Source organism: Neolamprologus brichardi, chromosome 8, assembly GCF_056152115.1.
Source record: "Neolamprologus brichardi isolate AB-2024 chromosome 8, ASM5615211v1, whole genome shotgun sequence".
NCBI lineage: Eukaryota > Metazoa > Chordata > Actinopteri > Cichliformes > Cichlidae > Neolamprologus > Neolamprologus brichardi.
Genome location: NC_142111.1, coordinates 17,789,676 through 17,809,297, shown reverse-complemented (window position 1 = coordinate 17,809,297; position 19,622 = coordinate 17,789,676). Strand labels below are relative to the sequence as shown.

Genomic DNA, 19,622 nt, shown 5'->3' with positions numbered 1-19,622 from the left:
TGCATTTCTTAATTTTCTGAAATTAAATAATTAAATAAAAGTAATGATTTTAAGGATTTGTACTGTTCATAATAGTAATGACCTGGCTGTAAAGTAGCAAAAAATGTAAAGTAGCACTGAACAAAGAATAAGTCACAGCTGTATGCAAGAGGCAACTAGTCAAATTCCAGTTTACATCCATTTCTCCCTTTATTCCCAAGTTACAGCATTTAATAATAGCCAGAAAGTGTTTTAGTCGATGTGTTATGATGGCCACAGGCAGTCATCTTTGACCAACAAATTCTAATCAGTTCATTCTTGAGACTAATTAAAACACGGTGATCCTGAGATATGGAGAAATGAACGGCGTGGACATTTTTAGCCAGTCTCCATAAAAATGGACAACCTGAAAAATCGAACGCCAGCAGTCACAGCTGTCACTGGCACCGAGGCAGAGAACACTTAACTTTTACTGGCTACAAAACTGGCTCTGTGACCAACACTGATACTGCTCATCATCACATGGACCACATCGCTTTATGGTTCTAAACTAGAGGTCAACTGGTATCAAGGACATTTATGTTTGACAAATGATTAATTGAAAACAAATAAACTTTCAGCATTTTTTAATTTAAAAAAATGCAAAAGGCTAAAAAAAAAAAAAAAATGCTGATAATATAAAAAAGACTGAATATTGTATACAATAACTGGCTAGGCTGATAATGAATAGTCCCTCTATTCCAAAGCACCACGGAGTTAACTAGAACTCATTACAATGCTATTGGATAAAATTCAGTGTTGAATGGCCTCTAGCAACCCATAGAAATGAATTACTGAGCACAGCCACCTCTACATGTTAGTAAATTAATACTGTCGTAAAACGCGCTCCTTTCAGAGCATGCAGGGCAATAAAAACAAACTGAGAACAGCATACTAATAAACAGTTATTAAGTACAATAATCACAGTCAAAAGAGGTTGTTTTTTTTTTCTTTATGGAGTATTCCTAGATTGCCTTATTACGCTACTGTTTAGAGAGGGAAATAAAAATATGTAAAGCTCCAGAGTTGAATTACTCACCACATCCTTTCTGTAAAGCACCTCCAGGATGTCACTAAGCAGCTGGCAGCAAGCCTTCAAGTCCTCCCGCTTCTCCAGGTGGAACTTCAGCTGGTCCGTCATCAGTGGCAGCAGGATCTCGCGGCAATCTGCAGGGACGCCGATAAATACACACATCCGTGATGACACTCAACACACGGAGCAGATGATAGATCACACGAAGCGGTACAGCATATGTTCTTGACACACTCGATGCAGAAACATGTAGCTTATTAATGACTTTTCCACATCTCCGAGGAGTAAATTAAAACAACATACATTTATTAATTAAACAACTGTGGGGAAAAAGCTCCCAAAATCCCAAAGAATAGCTATGCTCCTATTTGACCTGTTGCACTTTTAATCCCTTTTATTGTTCTAAAAAAGAAAGCTGTACTTGCTGCAGGGTCACCCTGAGACTTACACTAAATTCAAAGGGTTTTTTTGTAGTTCAAATACATTTTTAGATACTTGGAAACAGGAAGTACTTGACAGCAACACTATCGAAACAAAAGCCAGTTGCAGCCATAATCATTTTGCAAGACTAGTCAGCCATGAAACGTCTTATCTTATTAACGTCTTATTAAACCACCCCTTAGATTACAATAGTAAACCTAAAAATTTGGATAAACTGGCTAAACTGGTCCATAAAGATTTAAACCAGAAAGATGTGCAGTCGTGAAAAAGTACTCCAATACTGCTTCCACAGGAATTAAGAAGGTAAGTAACAGTCATACAGTACTTATCAAATGCACTTGATTAGCTGTGTAACCACAGTTTGCTGGTCAGAAGCATTCAGGTGTGTGTTAGCACAATGTCTTGCAATCAGCCGGCCAAAAACTCTGCTGCCTTCCAAAGTCAAATGTGAGGCAATCTGTCTGACAGGTGAAACTTGGCCAAAATTGGTTCATGTAACAGAACAATAATGCAAAGCACAACAGAATGTCTGACTGGGCCATTGCAGCACAGTGATTCTTTTCTTTTTCAAAGTGCTGACTTCAACCCCTGTGAAATGCTGTGGTGGGCCTGCAAAACTCAATGAACTGAAGCAACATTGCAAAGAACAATGGCCAAAAGTAAACCTAAACAATAATGTGAAAAAGTTACGCAGAAAACAGCTTCAATTCTGGGGCAACTGTTGTGAATTGTGGACGGGAGGTTGACAGACACATCTCAATGGCATAAACCCATCTGACCGTTGGCTGGGTGAGCTAATGAAAGAGGCATTGAGTGATGGTGTCAATGTAAATCTTTGGAGTTTTAAAAAGATAACATATGAGGACTTTCACTTAACAGGCAAAGTTTTATGTGAGTAGAAAGTTATTTTCTGCTTGTTTGCACTAATTTAATAGTAACACAGCAATTAAGAGCAGCTGAAAACCATAACTTTCCTTTTTAACTCTGTCAAGATATTTAATTTTAAGATGGAGATCAAAAGGTGAATTTCCTTACGAACACGATGGAGAATTTTGTTGTCAATTTGGACACAGAGGACAGAAGTGATGAGCTGACATCCACTCTACTGCTGGAAGGCAAACCCGAGGCAGTCTGCTGCAGATTTATCACATTTTTAATTGAACCTCATTGGTTTCATTGCGAGTTTGTGTATGGACGTGTGGGGATCACATTTAAAGTCAAGGGACAAACACTGAAGTTATTCTGGCAGTAAGTAAAAGAATCAGGGCCAATTAATCAATTCGTAAAGTAAATATTTAACAGACTTATGAAGTAGAAAGCAATCCTACTGTATCTGTCTGTCTGCTACAACATATAGCAAGTAGAAATGTAAACTGGTAATCCCTATGAGACAGTACTGAAAAAAAACATATTTCCTACAATGAGTACACTAAGTGAAATTGTCCCCAGTACGGTTGTAGAATCAGGCAACAATTGTGTTCTTCAAATAAAAATCTTTATGACTTCAAGATGGAGAGATGCTGCTGCTCTAAATGGCCACCAAGCAATGGATTTTATTTCAGAATCAATACAATCTCTTTGCTTCACAGATAACTTTAATAAGCCATTGAGCTGGAAGAAAATAAACTTGTTACTTTCACTGCACATCAAAACACACATAAGTTTCCATCAATGCTGCACGTAACCTAATGAATAGCATGAACTACTGTGACCTCTTTATGAATAATACCCACAGAAAGTGAACAATCTTTAGCATTTTGTGACCTCCTTTACTAAATGTAGCGCGTGTCTAATTGGGTAGTATGTGATGATTTCATGAAGCCAAACAACAAAATTGCTGTCAATACAGCACGACATGCATGAAAAACACCAAAGCCACCTTTGACAGAAGCGAGCGTGTCTTCACAAGCGGTTTGTTTTTGGTAATACTGAAATTAGCTGTAAGCCACAGACCCACACAGAAAGCATAATGATGCTGGTTTTTTTAATTAACGGGTAATGGATGCACTATGCATAACTAGCAGTGTAACAAATAAATCCTCCTGGAGAATCAAAAATGTCATTTTTAATTTTACAGGGTCTGATTAGTGCATCAATTACAACCTTATTCCCTGCTAGCAATCTAAGAGATCTCATGTAGCTGCTGGACTGAATGGCTGATGGACTTTGAATGACTTTTAATGATTCTAATGTAAAAAATAATTAAGCTGGAGCTCCTCTTTGATAATAATATTTAAACTAAATAGTGCTCCAAATACAGGAAAAGAAGTGATGCACTGATGCAATTCATTTAGATGCAGTTTAGTATTATAATACTTTCCAAAAGTCTTGAGTCACCCTTCATCTCTTTATAATTTTCCTGGAAAATAGGAATTAGGTGAAGCAATTTATTGAAATGAACTCTCTTAGCTTTCTTGCAATTTCCGTAAGTAGTGTTCAGGAATTGTTTTCCAATTCTTGTTCTTTGGAGTTTGGCTCACTTTTGTTCTGTACTCTGCAAAGATCTATTCAGGTATGCATTTACTGCCTTGGCAATATGTTTGGGATAATTATCACACTGAAAAATAAAGGCACTGCCAATGAGACGGTGTCCAGATGTTACTGTGTTATAGATCAAAATCTGATGGTTCTTTTCTGCATTTATAAGTTTGTGAATTGAAGCTCCCCATGCCCAAACCATGACAGAGCCTCCACCGTGCTTTCCAAATGACTACAGGCTATTGCTCTGTCTCTCTTCTGCACTCCTCTATACACACTAACCACAATTTGAACCAAAAATGTGACACGCATCACTCCATCGGACCTGTTAACAATGATTTCTTCTTAAAAATGGCTCCTCGACATCCACCCTACCACTGAGACCATTTCTGATGAGGCCTCAGTGAGCAGCACATTAGATTAGGTTCTGTTTTTAATGCTTGAATGACTTATATGACAGTAGCCTAACAACAACAACAACAAAACACATTCCTCTAAGGAGGGAAATCTACATGGAATGCACTGAAAAAAAACAACAAAACAATTTCCAAAGAAAAACTTCTAAAAAATGCAAGAAAATCTGGCTCCTTGGAAACAAAACATAAAGAAATGAGGGAAGTTTAGAGACTTTTGCACAGTCCTGCATCTCATTTATAACATGCCAAGACACATCACATATCAAGACATATCCATTGTTTGGCACAAAAGATTGTGATTAAAAGTTGAGCTGGCAGCTCTTATGGTATTTCTCGCAGGAGCCTGCACTATTCACATAAAGCTTTTAGTTTTATAAACCTCAAAGAAAATGTATGGTGAAACTGACAATGGTGCCTAGAGCGAAAGGATTTTGGTGCTTCAGCCACCTGAAATGATTTTAAATATATCTATTGTCTAGATTTTTGTGTGTATCTGCTTAAAAACTTTAAGTGCTTTAAGTGGACTGAGTGGATTATATCAAGCTAGGCCACGAGTGTTTTCCTCAAACTTCCAGCACAAACAGATTTTAGACCGTACAGTAATTTCCTCCTTTAACACAGACCAAGAGAGCAGCTGACATATTTGTTCTCTTACAATGAGCCAATTTCAAAGCGATTTATGCACCCATCTCACACACTCCTTTTACATCGTCAGCACTGAAGGTGACACAACAAAAACTCCAAAACTTACAAAAAAAAAAGAATGAATGAAAAACTTTCTAAATTAATGCAGTTCTCATTCGAAGCAAAGATTTGTATACCCACACCAATTCCATTTCACACAGAGAATTTCAATTTCAGACGTATATATAAAACCCTTGGAGAAAGAGATGTCCTCTTTATTCTCTAAAGTTGTCATTTTGAAATGAATTAAGCCCACTGGGGGCTAAAATAAACTAATTTAAGACACGCTTTTCAGCAAAAATAGTTAATATGTTAATGCTTGTGCAGCCTGCAGGAAATAAAGTATTTCCATGCGTGAATGCATTCAGATTGCACTGATAGAAAATGTTAAGAAAGGTAAGATGCATCTCACTGAGCCTTGATTTACTCCAAAGCATTCCAGTACATTTCATTTTGGGTTTGGTTGGCAAGAGACCCTTTTATGGACCACCTGGGAATAGACACTTATTACAGCTTACTACACCGCCTTAAAAACTGTCTGGCTAATTCGACTGCTTGTCGCATACTGATGGAAAGGACAAATTTTCCTGGCAACTAAGCCCTCTCTGTGAGTGCTTTTGCACAGCTTGAAACCAGCTAGCACCTCAGAGCCTACTACAGATGTTCAAAGCACCAGTGCAGGAACTGTTGTCAGAATCGAGCAGCACACATGCTTTTAAAGCAGCAGGATAATCCTTATCTATTATAGCAACAACTCTTCCCGCTGACCAGCAGTCCATTCGCAAACATCGGGGGGGCTTGGCTGTCCATAATTATACCAACAGATCAATAGTAATGACCAGAGGACCATGCACTGAGCACTGGCCTTCAATAGTTACTTACCGACACAGAGACAATTTTATGTTTGTAAAGTATGTAAGGAGCAGATCATTAAGCTGAAAGCAGTGACATTTACACTGCATAATGCTCAATATCAGACATTAATGACTAGGAAAAAACACAACAACTTCCTGATACATCCCACACAAAGTGTCCCCCTCATCATCGTTTCCTGTACGGCCTTGCTGAAATGAACAGCGGCAGACAAGCGCACATAGACTTCTGCACTATAAGTGTGTAAAAGCAGCAACCTACAGAAATGGAAAAGGTAAAGAAACATGTAGTTGCAGATACTTCAATTGCTGCTTGACGCCGTCTCCAAAAATGAGTCAGTCTTTATAGGCTGCTATGTCAAAATACCCAACTTTACAACAGATATAAGCATCTTTATACCCTGGAACATCCAAGGTCTTGTGGGTTTTAAATGTTGTTAAGCCGCCAGCTGTCCCCTGAGCTTCAGTCACCAAAACGCCACTAAACCTCCTGTGGTGCCTTTTATTTTAGCATTTGAATGCTTTTATCTGAGTAGTAGCTCAGCAGCTCATTGTTTTGATCAGTGAAATGCTGTATTTTATTTGTATTGTTCTTAGTATTAATTAGCAATTAATTATCTACACAATCTACAGATGCAGCTTACTATCAAAACTTGCTACCCCCTCCTGAAAATATGATCACTTCTGGCTTCAAAAAACCAACAAGATAGTAGTAGGAAAGCATTGTGTGCCAACACAGTGGCTAAATTAATCTAATGATTGGTGGCTAACTATTTTTCACTTCCTGTGGTCGCTCTCTGCCAACTAAATTCAATTACTACTGCTTTATTGAGACAGGGATTTTATCTTTAGTTGAAATCACAGGTCAGTACGTGAGAATGTTTGCCTCTAAATCAAGACCAAGCCAAAAATAACCCCAGAACGCATGGTGCCTCAAGCAAAACTCTTGGCTCTGGAGCATCTCTATGGTTGAGCCTCGTCTCTGGGATGCCACAGGCTAGCCTGTCTGGAGATAAGCATGTTTCTAATTAGCCACCTCTACACTGTGCCCTTCACATGTGACATTACTACAAAATGACCAAAATAAACAATAGTATGGTGCTCAAGGGCATCATTAAAGTTTTGGTGCAAATACATGACTGTGTCGTAGGGAAAAGACAAAGACAGGAAACAAGACTGAAAACTGATTAAACAATAAAGCAGAAATAAGGCCATGACACCTGAAGTCTATGAAGATGGGAACCCTGACCTTCAGTTCCAGTCACATCTAGGTGACTCAAGCTTAACTTGTTGCAGAAAACAAGAACAATTTCTACTCTACTCCACTCTACCAGAGACCCTTTACTGTGAGCCCACACAAGGCTGCCTTGGGGAGGCAGGTGGTGTGTGTGATTGCCTAAATTACCGAACCATGAGTGAATTTACTGAGGAACTATGGGTACAGTTTTTGTATGTGCGCACTCTCACCGTGATGATTGAAGAGATCACTGTGTACGATGTCAATCAGGCAGTCCAGCTTCTGTTTTACCAGGCGACCCACAGGGACTTTAAGGATGAACTCTGTAAACAGCTTGCTATGGAGACACAAAGAGGACAATATAAATTAAAAAACAAAACAAAAAACAGTCCAACTGATTAAGCTCGTCTATTTGTTTTCTCTAGCTTGGCTTGTAGCTGTTAAACGGCATGTAATGTTGCATTAACTAGGTTTTTATTTCTTTTTCTGGGGCATTGAACACAGTAAACAAGATTTAGATAACTGAGTTTCTTGGGTGAGTTTGGATACAGGAACATTCTTATTTGGGTATGGCACTTCTGCTTTGCTGAAACATTTTCTACTTTGTTTAAAGGTTTCATTATATCATGGGGTATTGCATATAACCATTTTTCTTAAACATACTGAACAAAGTAGTCCTAGAAATACTTTGAAGCTTTCAGCGCCACAGAATAGCTTCATCAGTGGATTTTAGTGAAATGGATGACGACGTTACTTAAAAACCTAATCACAGTATGCCCACATAGGTTCTGCGAAGCGTCTAATAAGTCTAAAGACGTGAAAATGTATTTGTGGGTGCATGTAGACCTTTGAGTTTGTTCCTATGACTCACGTTGCCATTATTCTGAATGTCTTCCGATATTTAAGATGCATGAATGCAAATGAACTCTACTGAACTAAAAATTTATAAAGTCATTAATATAACCTAACTGCATTGCAAAAACCAAAAAACCACACAAATGAAAAAAGAAAATGAAAAGATACATAAATCATAAAAAGGTTTTCATTACAAATAACACATTTATTAATCAAAATCCACGTTTGAGCACAGATACAAAACATGCATAATGTTTTTCCCCCATAAATGAAGAGGCCTAATGCTCATTATGCTGGCAAGCTATGCCTCAAGGAGGGGAGGCAAGGTTTTGGAAGTCGATGAAATAACCCCCACCCACCCATCCCCTAACCCCCAGGGCTTTAATTTAGTTGCCTCCAGCACAGCCACTCAGCCAGGTTTGTGCTAACAACAAGAGCAGCTGATGCCACCTTTGCTCAGACAGGAAGATGAGCCAAGCCAGTGATTTATGGCATTATGTTTCATAAGGACCACAGCTTTCAGGATTAAAGTTAATATCAAAAGCTTCTCTCATGGCATTGCCTTTTGAACCACCGAAATGATAACAAAGCATCTAACGCTGCTCGCTGTGCTGTCTCACGTTATTTTTTTTGGTGGGTGAAAAATATAAAACCAGGACTTCTTGTCAAATACAAAGTTTAATGAATCTACAAAAAAGGGGCACTGTGGTGCAAACTCTCTACAACTAATGTGTGAATAGTGAATAGTATATGGTTTCTAGATTAGATGAGACTTTTTGAACATGTTGATCTGACTAAATGAAACTGAAGCAATATTACGTAAGCAGAGGGGTGTGATCCATAAACCGTGAATTAAACTGAGAGGCAAAGCAATTGTTTTTTTTTTTAATCCAGGGAGCTGTGAGTGCCAAACATAAAAAAGAAGCATAATAAACGGACTGAATATGTTGAACAACTGTCTTCCAACTTTTTTGCACTATTAAAGCTCAGTAACAAATGTAGAAATAGTGGGGTAATAATATGGCAATAGCAAGTTATTACCAGTTAATAACCAAAGTAATATTCAAGTAATAACCGTGTAATGTCTTGTATGAAATTCACAAGTTTTTCAGATTCAAACTCATCTGATATTTTTAGGAGATACATGTGTGGTATCAAATTGAAGATCCTACGTCGCCTCGTTGTCGGGTTATCACAACTACAAACTTCAATGCCGCCCATCCGCCCGCTTGCCTGACGAGGTGATGAACTACAAATTACCTACAAATACTTTAAGGTAGGTACACTGGGAAAAGTGTATAGCAGGCCAGGTTTTTAAAGGAAACAAAGATAAATTATAAGTAAATGTGTAAGTATAAAATATGAGTAAATAAATAAGTAAATGTAAGTATTGTGTAAGTAATTTTACATGGTGCATAACAGTATTTCCTCATTTTACATCATAATTACTTTTCTGGTTGCAGGGCATATCATGGACCTGAGTGTACCGAGTCTTGTGTTGCAGGATTTGAATGTACATAACTGTATAAAAATCTAAGTAATGGATAAGTAAATTTAATTAGTGCCCAACTTCTGAGTATTTTATAGGAAATGAGATAATTTTACATAGTTTGCAATCAATTTTAAGTACTGCAGTATTTTCTGCTTGTTTTTTTGCAGAAAAAGCTTTGAAAAGTACAGCGTATTTATGATGTAAGATGAGGAAATATTGTTTATTTTTCCACAAAATTACCATAAAATGACACACTACTTAAAAGTACATAAATTTAGTTAAAATTGTTAAAATTACGTTATTTGCAGCTCCTTTTAAGTCTAATCCACAATCCTGGCACACTAGCTATTCTCAGTTCCTGTTATGAGTTTATGGCAAATCACATATACAGATTTACATTACAGTACATTATTTAAGTTGCTTTAGTTGGCTCACAATTGCTGCTACCTTTGCATGCCACTTTGCAACCCACCTCCCTTCCGGCTCCTTTTTGTCCACCAGCGTATTACTTGTTTTTACTCATGTCAGCTCTTTTCTGTGCATAGGCTGTATGGATAGATGGACATCACAGCCACAGTGACATCATTCACTGGTTATTGTTGCATTCAATAGGATTTGAGATCATAAACTTAGGAACGCTTTAACTATAGTTTATAGTTCTGTGCTTGGGGTCTTTTCAGATGCTCTCCTTGTCAACACCTTTGCATTTAAATTGCTACAGATGGAATTAATCTACTTTTGATTATAGTGGTTGTAAGTGAATTAGGAAAACATTACTTCAGTCTTTACTGAGATTTATTAAGACTCAGCCTAGTTACAAGTAACTGACTGACTTTTGTCAGTGTGGCCATCTTTTTAATGCAACTCTGTGTTAGAGGGTTATAACATTAGTAGTAATTTACAACATATGGTCATATTCTAAAGTCAAATGTTCTGTTTGGTCAAACATGAACATGAATTAATTATTTAATCCAAGAGAATGTTTGTATTTTATATAAAACAGTATTAAACTACAGCTGGCGACATGTGTAGTAGACAACATAACAACTTAAATAGACATTTGAGTGGAGAGTTTCCAAGGCAACCTGAACTTCTTTAAGCAGCAACCATCAGAGCACAGCTAGTGAATGTTGAGATTTTGAATAAAAGCAGCTTAAGGTGGAGAGGCAGATAAAATAAATAAACGGTGCTTTTGAAAAAGCACAATATTCCAATAGCCTGTCTTAACATAATCTGCACATGAAATTTTAACAAAAGCAATCAAACTGAAGCAAATTACTCTTTTTGTTTCTTTGCAAAAGGCAATGGATTTAAGCATTTTTCTGCTCTGCTCTAGTACTCTGTACGATCCCTTATTACAGAACTCCCACATAGAAATCTTGAAGTTCACAGAGAACTGTGTGATCTGTTTAATGGCATGTTCACTTGTATTAATGTTTAAGTCTCTTAGATAGCTGTTGGTGTCACTTTAATGACATTAAAGGGATATGTAACAAAACATGAAATTACCTTAGTTCCTTGGGATCAAAGACCAGCTTGACATCATTGACGATAGTGGGAATGTATTTCAGTGCAGCACCCTTTATGAGAGGAACAAAAAGAAAAAATATGACAAAATCATTTCACATCTTAATGCATGCAGCATGCCCTCAGTGAGCCACTAGAGGAGTCAATAATCAAGAGTTTTAATGTGTCATTATTTAATATTTGCAACAACCTACCAATACCAATTGAAATCGCTTTCTCTCTCATGAATGCGCACACACACGTGCACATTTTCTGCCATATACACTACAGAGATTGGAGGTTAGAAATTAATTAGACAATTGACTGATAAACAGTTTCATGGACGAGCGAGGACGGATGTTTCTGATTTATTTCAAGCCAAAACCAGCAAATTAAGACAAAGGATTTAGAGTTGACTTAGTAACACAACCTTCAATATACGTCTAGAAGAAATGGTGAAGAAAATGGAAGAGGTTAAAAATACTAAATAAACCTGACAGAGAAGTTGCAGGAATTTTAGGAATAGCCAAATCAAAAATCTGGTACAGTGTTAAAAAGAGGACTAGGTGATGCCCATGGGTTCCAGACCTCAGGCAGTCATATTGAAATACATTGGGTTTGAGCTTCTGAAATTGGAGAAGTATAAAAATGGCTATGATCAATCAATTTTCAATTTTGACTGTTGACCTTAAATCCAGTATGGTGGCATACAATTTCAAAATGGCATCATTGCCCAAAAACATATGGACTTAGCCATAACTATGTTTTACTTTATGGTAAATTAACAAAAATAGGATCTAAATTTGTCCATCAATAGTGTAAGTAAGTCATCATGCACATGCATGCAAAGGCTAGTAACATAACTGCTATTCTTAGCCAAAACAACAACAACTTCTCTAACTGACTGCTGCTAAACTTCAGCCAGGGTGGGTTGTGTCTTTATACTGCATTGGTGCATTTCAGCCATTGTCTCTCATCGCAATTGGGTTACAGGTGTAGCACATTGGATATTACAATCCATTGTTTTTTTTCTAAACTGTTCATGGTTTATTCCTGAAAACATGTGGTGGAATAATTAGCAATGTTAAAATGAGGTTGGCAAGAGAGCAAATACTGACTTTAGTAAATGATTTCTAAATATTGGATTTTGTGAAGGACGCATTTTTGAACAGCAGAGAATAACTGCAAAGTAGGATTCAGAATGATTTTTTTTTCTCCCAGGGATATAATCATGACTTCCAAACAAACTCCTGCTGTCACCTTAATACGATCTCATCTTATTAAGTATTCTATATTTCACATTCACCTCTCTCTGCAGGGAGAAAGAATTAGGCAGATTTCAGTGGTGTTTGACTTTGATTCAGTTGGCAATTCAGCCTCTATTCTAATAAAACGTCATCTGCATCTGTTAACGCTTTGTGCATGTGCATGTGTGTGAGAGTAAGAAACAGAAAGAGAGAGACAGCAAACGTAAGAGAGAGAATGTGTGTGTATTTATTAGATTTTCAGCTGCATGTGTGCTGGTCTGTCCAGATGTTCATCAGTACTCCAATTTTTATTTCCAGAGAGGCATAATGGGACTACTAATTAGCTTCCACCTGTCACAGTGCTTTCACAGGGGTGGATTTGGGAAGAAACCAGGGTTCCTCGGTTTCATGGCCGTTCCTCAAGATCAGTTTTTAATTTACTGACAGTAAAGCTAATATCTCACCCAATTACACAGCAACTGACTCCTAATTGACTCCTGAGCTCCTCGTATGGTTGAGTGTGCACATGGATATACTGTAGGTGTGCCAAGGTGCGTGTACCCTGTGATTATGTTATCTCTAAGAGCATAGCCGTGGGTGCGCACAAGTGTGCACGAGTCTGTGTGCGGGTCTTTTAGAGTATCTACACAAATAAACAAACATCCTTGTGTATCTGTTTCTAATCTGGGGTCGCCGAGTTTGAGGTCAGAAGCAAGTAAATATAGGGGGGGGGAAAAGAGTGTTTAAAGGTAGACGGAGAAAGAGAGTGAAATAAATACCTTAAGGAGCAGCTAAAGAGCAGAAGGCCAGAGAAGACCCAAGCATCAGGACAGTCAAGGTCAGAGTGAAATATAGGAAAGGGAAAAACACAAACACACACAAAAAGGTATAGACAAACAACAGAAATTAACATGGAACAAACGCACATAAAAGTACAGATGCAAGAAAAGCCAAGTTGTTATCCTCAATAACTTCATTGTGTAATACACCCTAAACCTTCTTCCACGAGTTAAGAGTTTTTCTATAGTTCGTGCAATATATACATTTATCCTTTTTATTATCTTTTCATAATTGATTCCAATAATTACTTTCAAGACAAGTCAGATAATGTTCTGAAGATGGAAACTTAAGCCAAACATTGCTGCATGTTTCAAATTCCTAGGGATTTGGAATAAATACAATCTCGGTTATAATTCTGATTCTAAAATCAGGAAATATCTGACCAACCAAAAGGAAAAAACACAACGTTTTTATTTACATGTTGCTGAGAACCCCCCACCAAAAAAAAACAAACAAACAAAAAAGCAGCAGTCTATAAATGAACTGCTGTATGAGGCCACAGCTAGCATGCAGTTAGTCATTGTAGCTTAGACAGGAAACAGGTGGATAACAGATAGTGTGACTAAAGATAGAATCTCTAAAGCGCATTAACAATATCCTGTTTATTTAATCTTTTCAGAAAGTTACAAATGTGAACTTGTGACTTTCCAAGGGATTATGTCATGAATTATATCTTAGTGGGAACCAAAAATAGTCGAGCAAATAACCCATTTAATACCTCGACTGTTTCTGCTTTGAAATCTCGTGATTTTATTTAGGAAATATGAAATGTAGAATGGCTTTAAAGCTTTAATTATTAAAAATAAATACATTTTTAGTTACGTGTTTCTTTATGATCTCTGACCTCTTTTCAAACTCGGTCTGACATCCTCTGTTTCAATCCTGAAAAGCCAGCTCAGCTAAAACCTGAATTATTGGTGTGATAAAACAAGTAAATGGACTGCTACAGAGTGCTTTTCACACGCACATTCATACAAGCATTTTTGTCTATTTGAAAGCGCTTTATTTTTCTGACTCTGCATCAATTTCAAAATCCTAGGTGACTTCCTTCTCGATGTATCGCATTCACAAGAGTTTTGGAAAACTTTTAACCTTGACCTTGAAAGTTCAGGCCACTGAGATTTGAATCTGTTGGCGATTTTGAAGCTCCTACGTTGCTTCGTTCTCAAGTTATTGCATTCACAAACTTGGGTGTCCACGTCACCTGCTCGCCCAGGGTGACGACAATACCCCATCAGGCTGAGGGGTACACTGCAATCACAAGCTGATATATCCACATGTGGCTCAGTAACATGAATGGCCCACAAGCGCTGGTATTGGCTCCCAACAACATTTGGGAATGCTCTTAAAGGTGATGGTGGATCTGGGCATCCCTGAGCTCCTGGATAGCCTGTGGCACTGGCAATGTCCATGGCATTAACGCCTTTGTCATCAAGGGGCTGCCTGTGCATTCTGGTCACATGATTCTAGGCATTATCCTGAACTACATAAGGTCTGACAGTGTGGCAGCGACAGACCTGCTAGTTTTGGTGTTCTCTGGCAAATGGCAGTTGAGCTGCATTGGTGCTGGACCCACTAAAGGATGCAGAGGAGTCTAGCAGTCTGTTCAGAAACATGCACATGACCAGACAGCAGGATGTCAATTTGTAGGGCCCTGGCAGTGAACCTTCTGTTCCTGCTTTCAAAAAAGAGCAGATACTGGTTGCTGCTGGATTAAAGCCTTTCTACAGCTCTGCCTAGCTCTCCTCTTGTAACAGCCTGTTTCCTGGTATCACCTCTACTGTCTTGTGACTGTCCTGGGAGAGACAGCAAACCTTTTTGCAACAGCACGCATGAATGTGCCATTCTGGAGGAGGTGGCCTACATTTGCAACCTGTGTGGGCTGCAGGTACTATCTCATACTATCAACAATGACAAAGAAAAAGCAAAACTAGAGAAAACCAGTCAGGAAGGACAAAGAGACAGCAACGGTCTATGGTGAGACCGTGCAGCTATTTGGACCAAAACAACTGAAACGAATTCACAATGGTTTATTCTTTCTATCTGGACAGACTGACATCCCTGAAGTGCATGTTTTCATTCACCTTTGTTTGACAGCACAGTGATGATTAGATATGGAAAGCAGAGAAAGTGAGTCAGGGAAGATGAGCTGCAAAGGTTAGACTTGAACCCAGGCTGCTGCATCAGCTTTGCAGGCACCAGTGAGCTAAACTGGCACCACTGATATCTCTAAAGTTTCATTGACTTTGAATTATACTATGCTGAATGAATACTTCCTTAAATCCTCTGTATCGTCCCATTTTCTCACAGCATATCAAGAAGTCATTTATTACTATAACTACTACTTTAAGTGGCTAGATTATCCTTCATATTCTTGATTCTCAGCTCTAACAAGTTCACATAAAAAGAAAAATCTGCACAGGGACACGTGGAAAACAAAGACAGTGCACAGAACACAGTAAGCAGCAATGATCTGAAGGAATGTTAGCATTAATATCTAATAAACTGCTGTCATAGTTTAAATCTAACAAGGCACATTAATCTCCAATTACAGAATCTGTCATCCCAAGCTAATCACATCAGATTTATTTACTATTCACAGTGCAGCAGATGATTCTTGGCAGTGAGGTTGAGCAACAGTATGCAGTTGGACTTGAGTGGTAATCAGCCTACCTTCACCATGCCAGTGTTCTCCGAATTACTGTTCATCATATCATTAAAGGATGTGAAAAGGTTCCTCAAGGACTCCATGAAGTCAGCCTCTCCTTTGTTCTCATAGAGCCTGGGAGGAGATGAAGTAGAGAATTACATTGGCAGATGATCACAAGGCTGTTGTGCGTTTCATCCCTGTGTAAACAGCCCCACCTGCACTGGAAATGACAAGGGTTTGATGCTTCCCTGTTAAATCATTAAAAGCAGCCAGCAGAAAGGCCCTGTTTTACCAATGCAAATATTCTTGGATCAGAACCAGAGACATCACTCTTGCTGCCAGCCAGATTAGCATTTAAAACAACATGACAAGACCCCGAAGCACCTGCCTGCTGTCATGCGGAAACAAAAATCAGAAAAATTAATGATCTATGCTAATGACTTTCCCAGAACACTACACAAGGAACAGAAAGCAAATGTCAAGCAAATATTAGGGTTCAGTGGCTTTACTTTCTCATATTTTCTCCAACTCGAATTACTAATGTTCCTTCCGCTAGCTTGGTTATGTGGAACAAATGCTGCCCACAGACTGTAGCAACCAAACGCCAATGATCACACTACAGCGACAGATAACGCTTTTCCCCCCATTTTTCCAAGTGTATGGGAACACACAGAAAGAAAGAACACATAATCCCTCAAAGATGAAAATCCTTAGCGCTCACAGAGACCGTAAATCTTAACAAAACTGGCCATTAAGTGGAAATGAGCCGAGCAGCAGCAGTGGCTTCAAATAATTTAGCGTTGCAACCGCTCAGTTTTAGAGAAGTAAAATCAAAACTTGCAAGAGAAACTAAAACTGTGCAAGGTGAAATGGAGGTAAAGTGTTTAAATTCCCACTCCATCAGATATTACTGGCCTTCTTCACAGACGTGGGTTTTGTGTGGCTACAATGTGTCAAGGGAATGGATGTATTACATGGTACAGGATAGCCACTGTTGAGGGCTTACAGAAATCGTGGGATTAGAGGCATCCGTCTCAGAGCTCCCTCAACAACAATTACTTAAAGCCGCTGCTCACCTGCAACACTAAGGAGCTCAGTGAGCCCTGGAAAGCTATAACAGTCGAATTGAACGAGGTGGGGGCAAATCTACAATTAAGGTGTTCTTCTGCACTTTCATAAAAGTTCTTCACTGACCCACAGTAAAAGGCTAAACGTTTGCTGATGTAACCTTGGCACCTTCTTGTTAGGCTCCATCAAACCTAACTTTATAGTTCATAAGAATTTAAAATGATGGCTTGACGGAGTTTGATGCTGGCAACCAACCAAAGAAACCACTCCGACAAGAGCTAACACAAAGTGGGACCACCATAAAGCTTGAGTTTTCTTTTTTTCCTCTCTCAGATATCTACGAAAAAAGCCACTTGGCACAAACTGGAACATAGAAAAGAATGGCCGGGCTGTGTTCTGTGAGGTAAAGGACAGAGTGTCCTCTAGACATTGGACAGAAAACCAATCAAACTCTGCACACTTAATTAGTCCGGGATCATACATCAGGCCTTCAGCCACCAACAGCTTTATTTCACGACTCTCGAATATTATCATTCATTTAACGTCCCCACAGCCTATTATAAATACATCCATAGAAATGACCTCATCCAAAGACCATTCCATTTACTTGTTTCAACTTTATTACACCGGAGCTGAGGTGTGCTGCAGAGAACTCGGTGTTACAAAACACATTGATCTTTTATAAAAGACGACTGAAGCCAAGAAATTATTTAAAGGAACAGCAGCAATTAAAGAGAAAAAAACCTATAAATTTAGAAAGACCATCTTAAAAAGTTCAAAAGCTAAGCTTACGCTTTGATAAGTCAGCTTATCAGACTCATACTTGAGCACAGTTACACTAAAAATACTCTTCACAGTAGCTTTATAACAAAACTTTACACTTTGCAAAAAAATACCACACGTACTGGTTAAAGAGGACTCTGGATCGGACGATGAACTTGAAGATGTATTCCAGAGCTTTCATGGCCTTCAGCAGCTGTTCCGTCAGCTTATCTGCATTGTCCACATAGTTTTTCAGAACTTTTGTCAGCTTCCTGCAAATAGAAACACAGAGTGTGGATAATGCGCTAATCATAAAGTGGAACATGCATGTTTAGAAATGTTTCTGTAAAGAAATTAAACTCACATGTATGCCAGTGTAGCACTGAAATGCTTTCGAATGTAGGTCTCCAGAACCGGATTAAAGTGCTGGAACTTTCTGTCGGCTATAAGCCCAATAATGAACACCTATCAAACAATAAAGACATAGTTATTAAAAAAGTAAATTAAACGCACCAGGAAAGCCTAACTTAATAAATCAGAGCCCCCCAAAACTACCCGTCTTGCTCAATATATCAAAACAGATTGGGAAATTAAGCAAGGTTGCATTTGGGCAGAAAGCCATTTTCTTTCAATTCTCTGCTCTGCAGATAATCTAGGAACTCGACAAGAAACAATTACTACCAGCTTTCTGTGAATGACAAAAACTGCTCTTTTGAACTGCATGCTAGACAAGTTTCAGGCTAATACTTTGAATCCCATTATCTGCAGCCCATGAGAGGACAAGGTTAATAATCATAACCTTTTTTCCCCCCAATGTAAAGTCTTTTTCATACTATATCTTGCAATAAGCATGTGAGCATGTTCAATAAAAATGCTTCACCGGCACTAAGAATTCATGCAAATCAATGCAGCAGCTATCGAACATGAGTGGCAATGTGTGGAGTTCAATGTTAACGTACAGCAATGGAATAAAAAAAAATTTAGAACTAAAACAATACAGCCAAAAAAGCAACCAAAAATTGGTTTGTTCATTTTTAAGGGCAGAAAACAGGTAGCTGCATACAAATTAGGGTACCAAACAGAGCAGGGATGCCTGTCAAAAAACATTTTAACACATGAAGTATTTCACAAGTTATTATATTTGCTTCTGAGCTCCAAACATGTCCAATTGTTTATTAGCGCTGACAGGGAACTCTATTATAAATTATGTGCTGCCGTTACAGCGGGATTCTTCCTTACCAAGGCATCAAACACCAGAGTATCAAAAGTGTCACTGTCAGAGTTTTCCATCATGATGTTGAAGAGAGCATCCAGAGTGTCTTGCAGAAACTGGAATGACAGATGCACGGCATGTTATGGCAGGCCAACAACGAGGCGTGTCATTCAAAAAATAAAAAATAAAACATGCATATGCTAAGTCCTAATCTCACAACAAGTCCACATGGTTCTGTCAAATAAACCGAGTCAAGCTGATCATGATTTCTTTCCTCTGGCATGCACATTCAGTTTGTGTCATTAAAGTGATAACTAACATTAGGACAAACTAATTCATCCAGCGTTTAAAGGAATGACAACAGCTAAACCGATTGTAAGTTTTTAACTTTTGTGTAGCATTAGGGAAAACTGTGCAATAGCATTTTTAGGTTTTTATATAGACATTATCCTATAATGATTCAAAGCAAACTGATAAATAAAAATAGAGAAATACACAGCAAAAATATGTTTATCACCCCAACCCTAAATACGCCTCTATCATTTGAATGGCGCAACCAAAGTGGCAAGTGAACTCCTGCTGCGACGGTTCCATGCTACCCATTACGCACCCTTTACAGCTGTTAACATACACCAAAATAGTTCTATGAAGAGAGTGATCATTTCCCTGTCAGCAGCACCTCCAGGAACACTAACTATATACACCCTTCCTCTCTGGGGAAACATGCTCCATTTACTCAGCCAATTCTGCAGCAATGTAAAAACAGATGTAAAAGTGTCGGGAACAGAGCCATCACTCTCTACTGCGCTC

At 38.4% G+C, this 19,622-nt stretch overlaps 1 protein-coding gene across 2 annotated transcripts in view; it reads right to left on the bottom strand.

Annotated features, from left to right (window-relative positions):
• Positions 1 to 19,622, bottom strand: part of dock1 (dedicator of cytokinesis 1) — a 199,883-nt gene that overhangs the window by 120,955 nt on the left and 59,306 nt on the right. For both annotated transcript variants that reach the window (XM_006791049.2, XM_006791051.2), the window contains exons 20-26: positions 18,839 to 18,928; positions 17,964 to 18,064; positions 17,743 to 17,871; positions 15,793 to 15,901; positions 11,036 to 11,106; positions 7,410 to 7,516; positions 1,058 to 1,185 (exon numbers count right to left, since the gene is read on the bottom strand). In XM_006791049.2, coding sequence (XP_006791112.2) covers positions 1,058 to 1,185; positions 7,410 to 7,516; positions 11,036 to 11,106; positions 15,793 to 15,901; positions 17,743 to 17,871; positions 17,964 to 18,064; positions 18,839 to 18,928 — 735 coding nt within the window. The remainder of the gene's footprint in view (positions 1 to 1,057; positions 1,186 to 7,409; positions 7,517 to 11,035; positions 11,107 to 15,792; positions 15,902 to 17,742; positions 17,872 to 17,963; positions 18,065 to 18,838; positions 18,929 to 19,622) is intronic.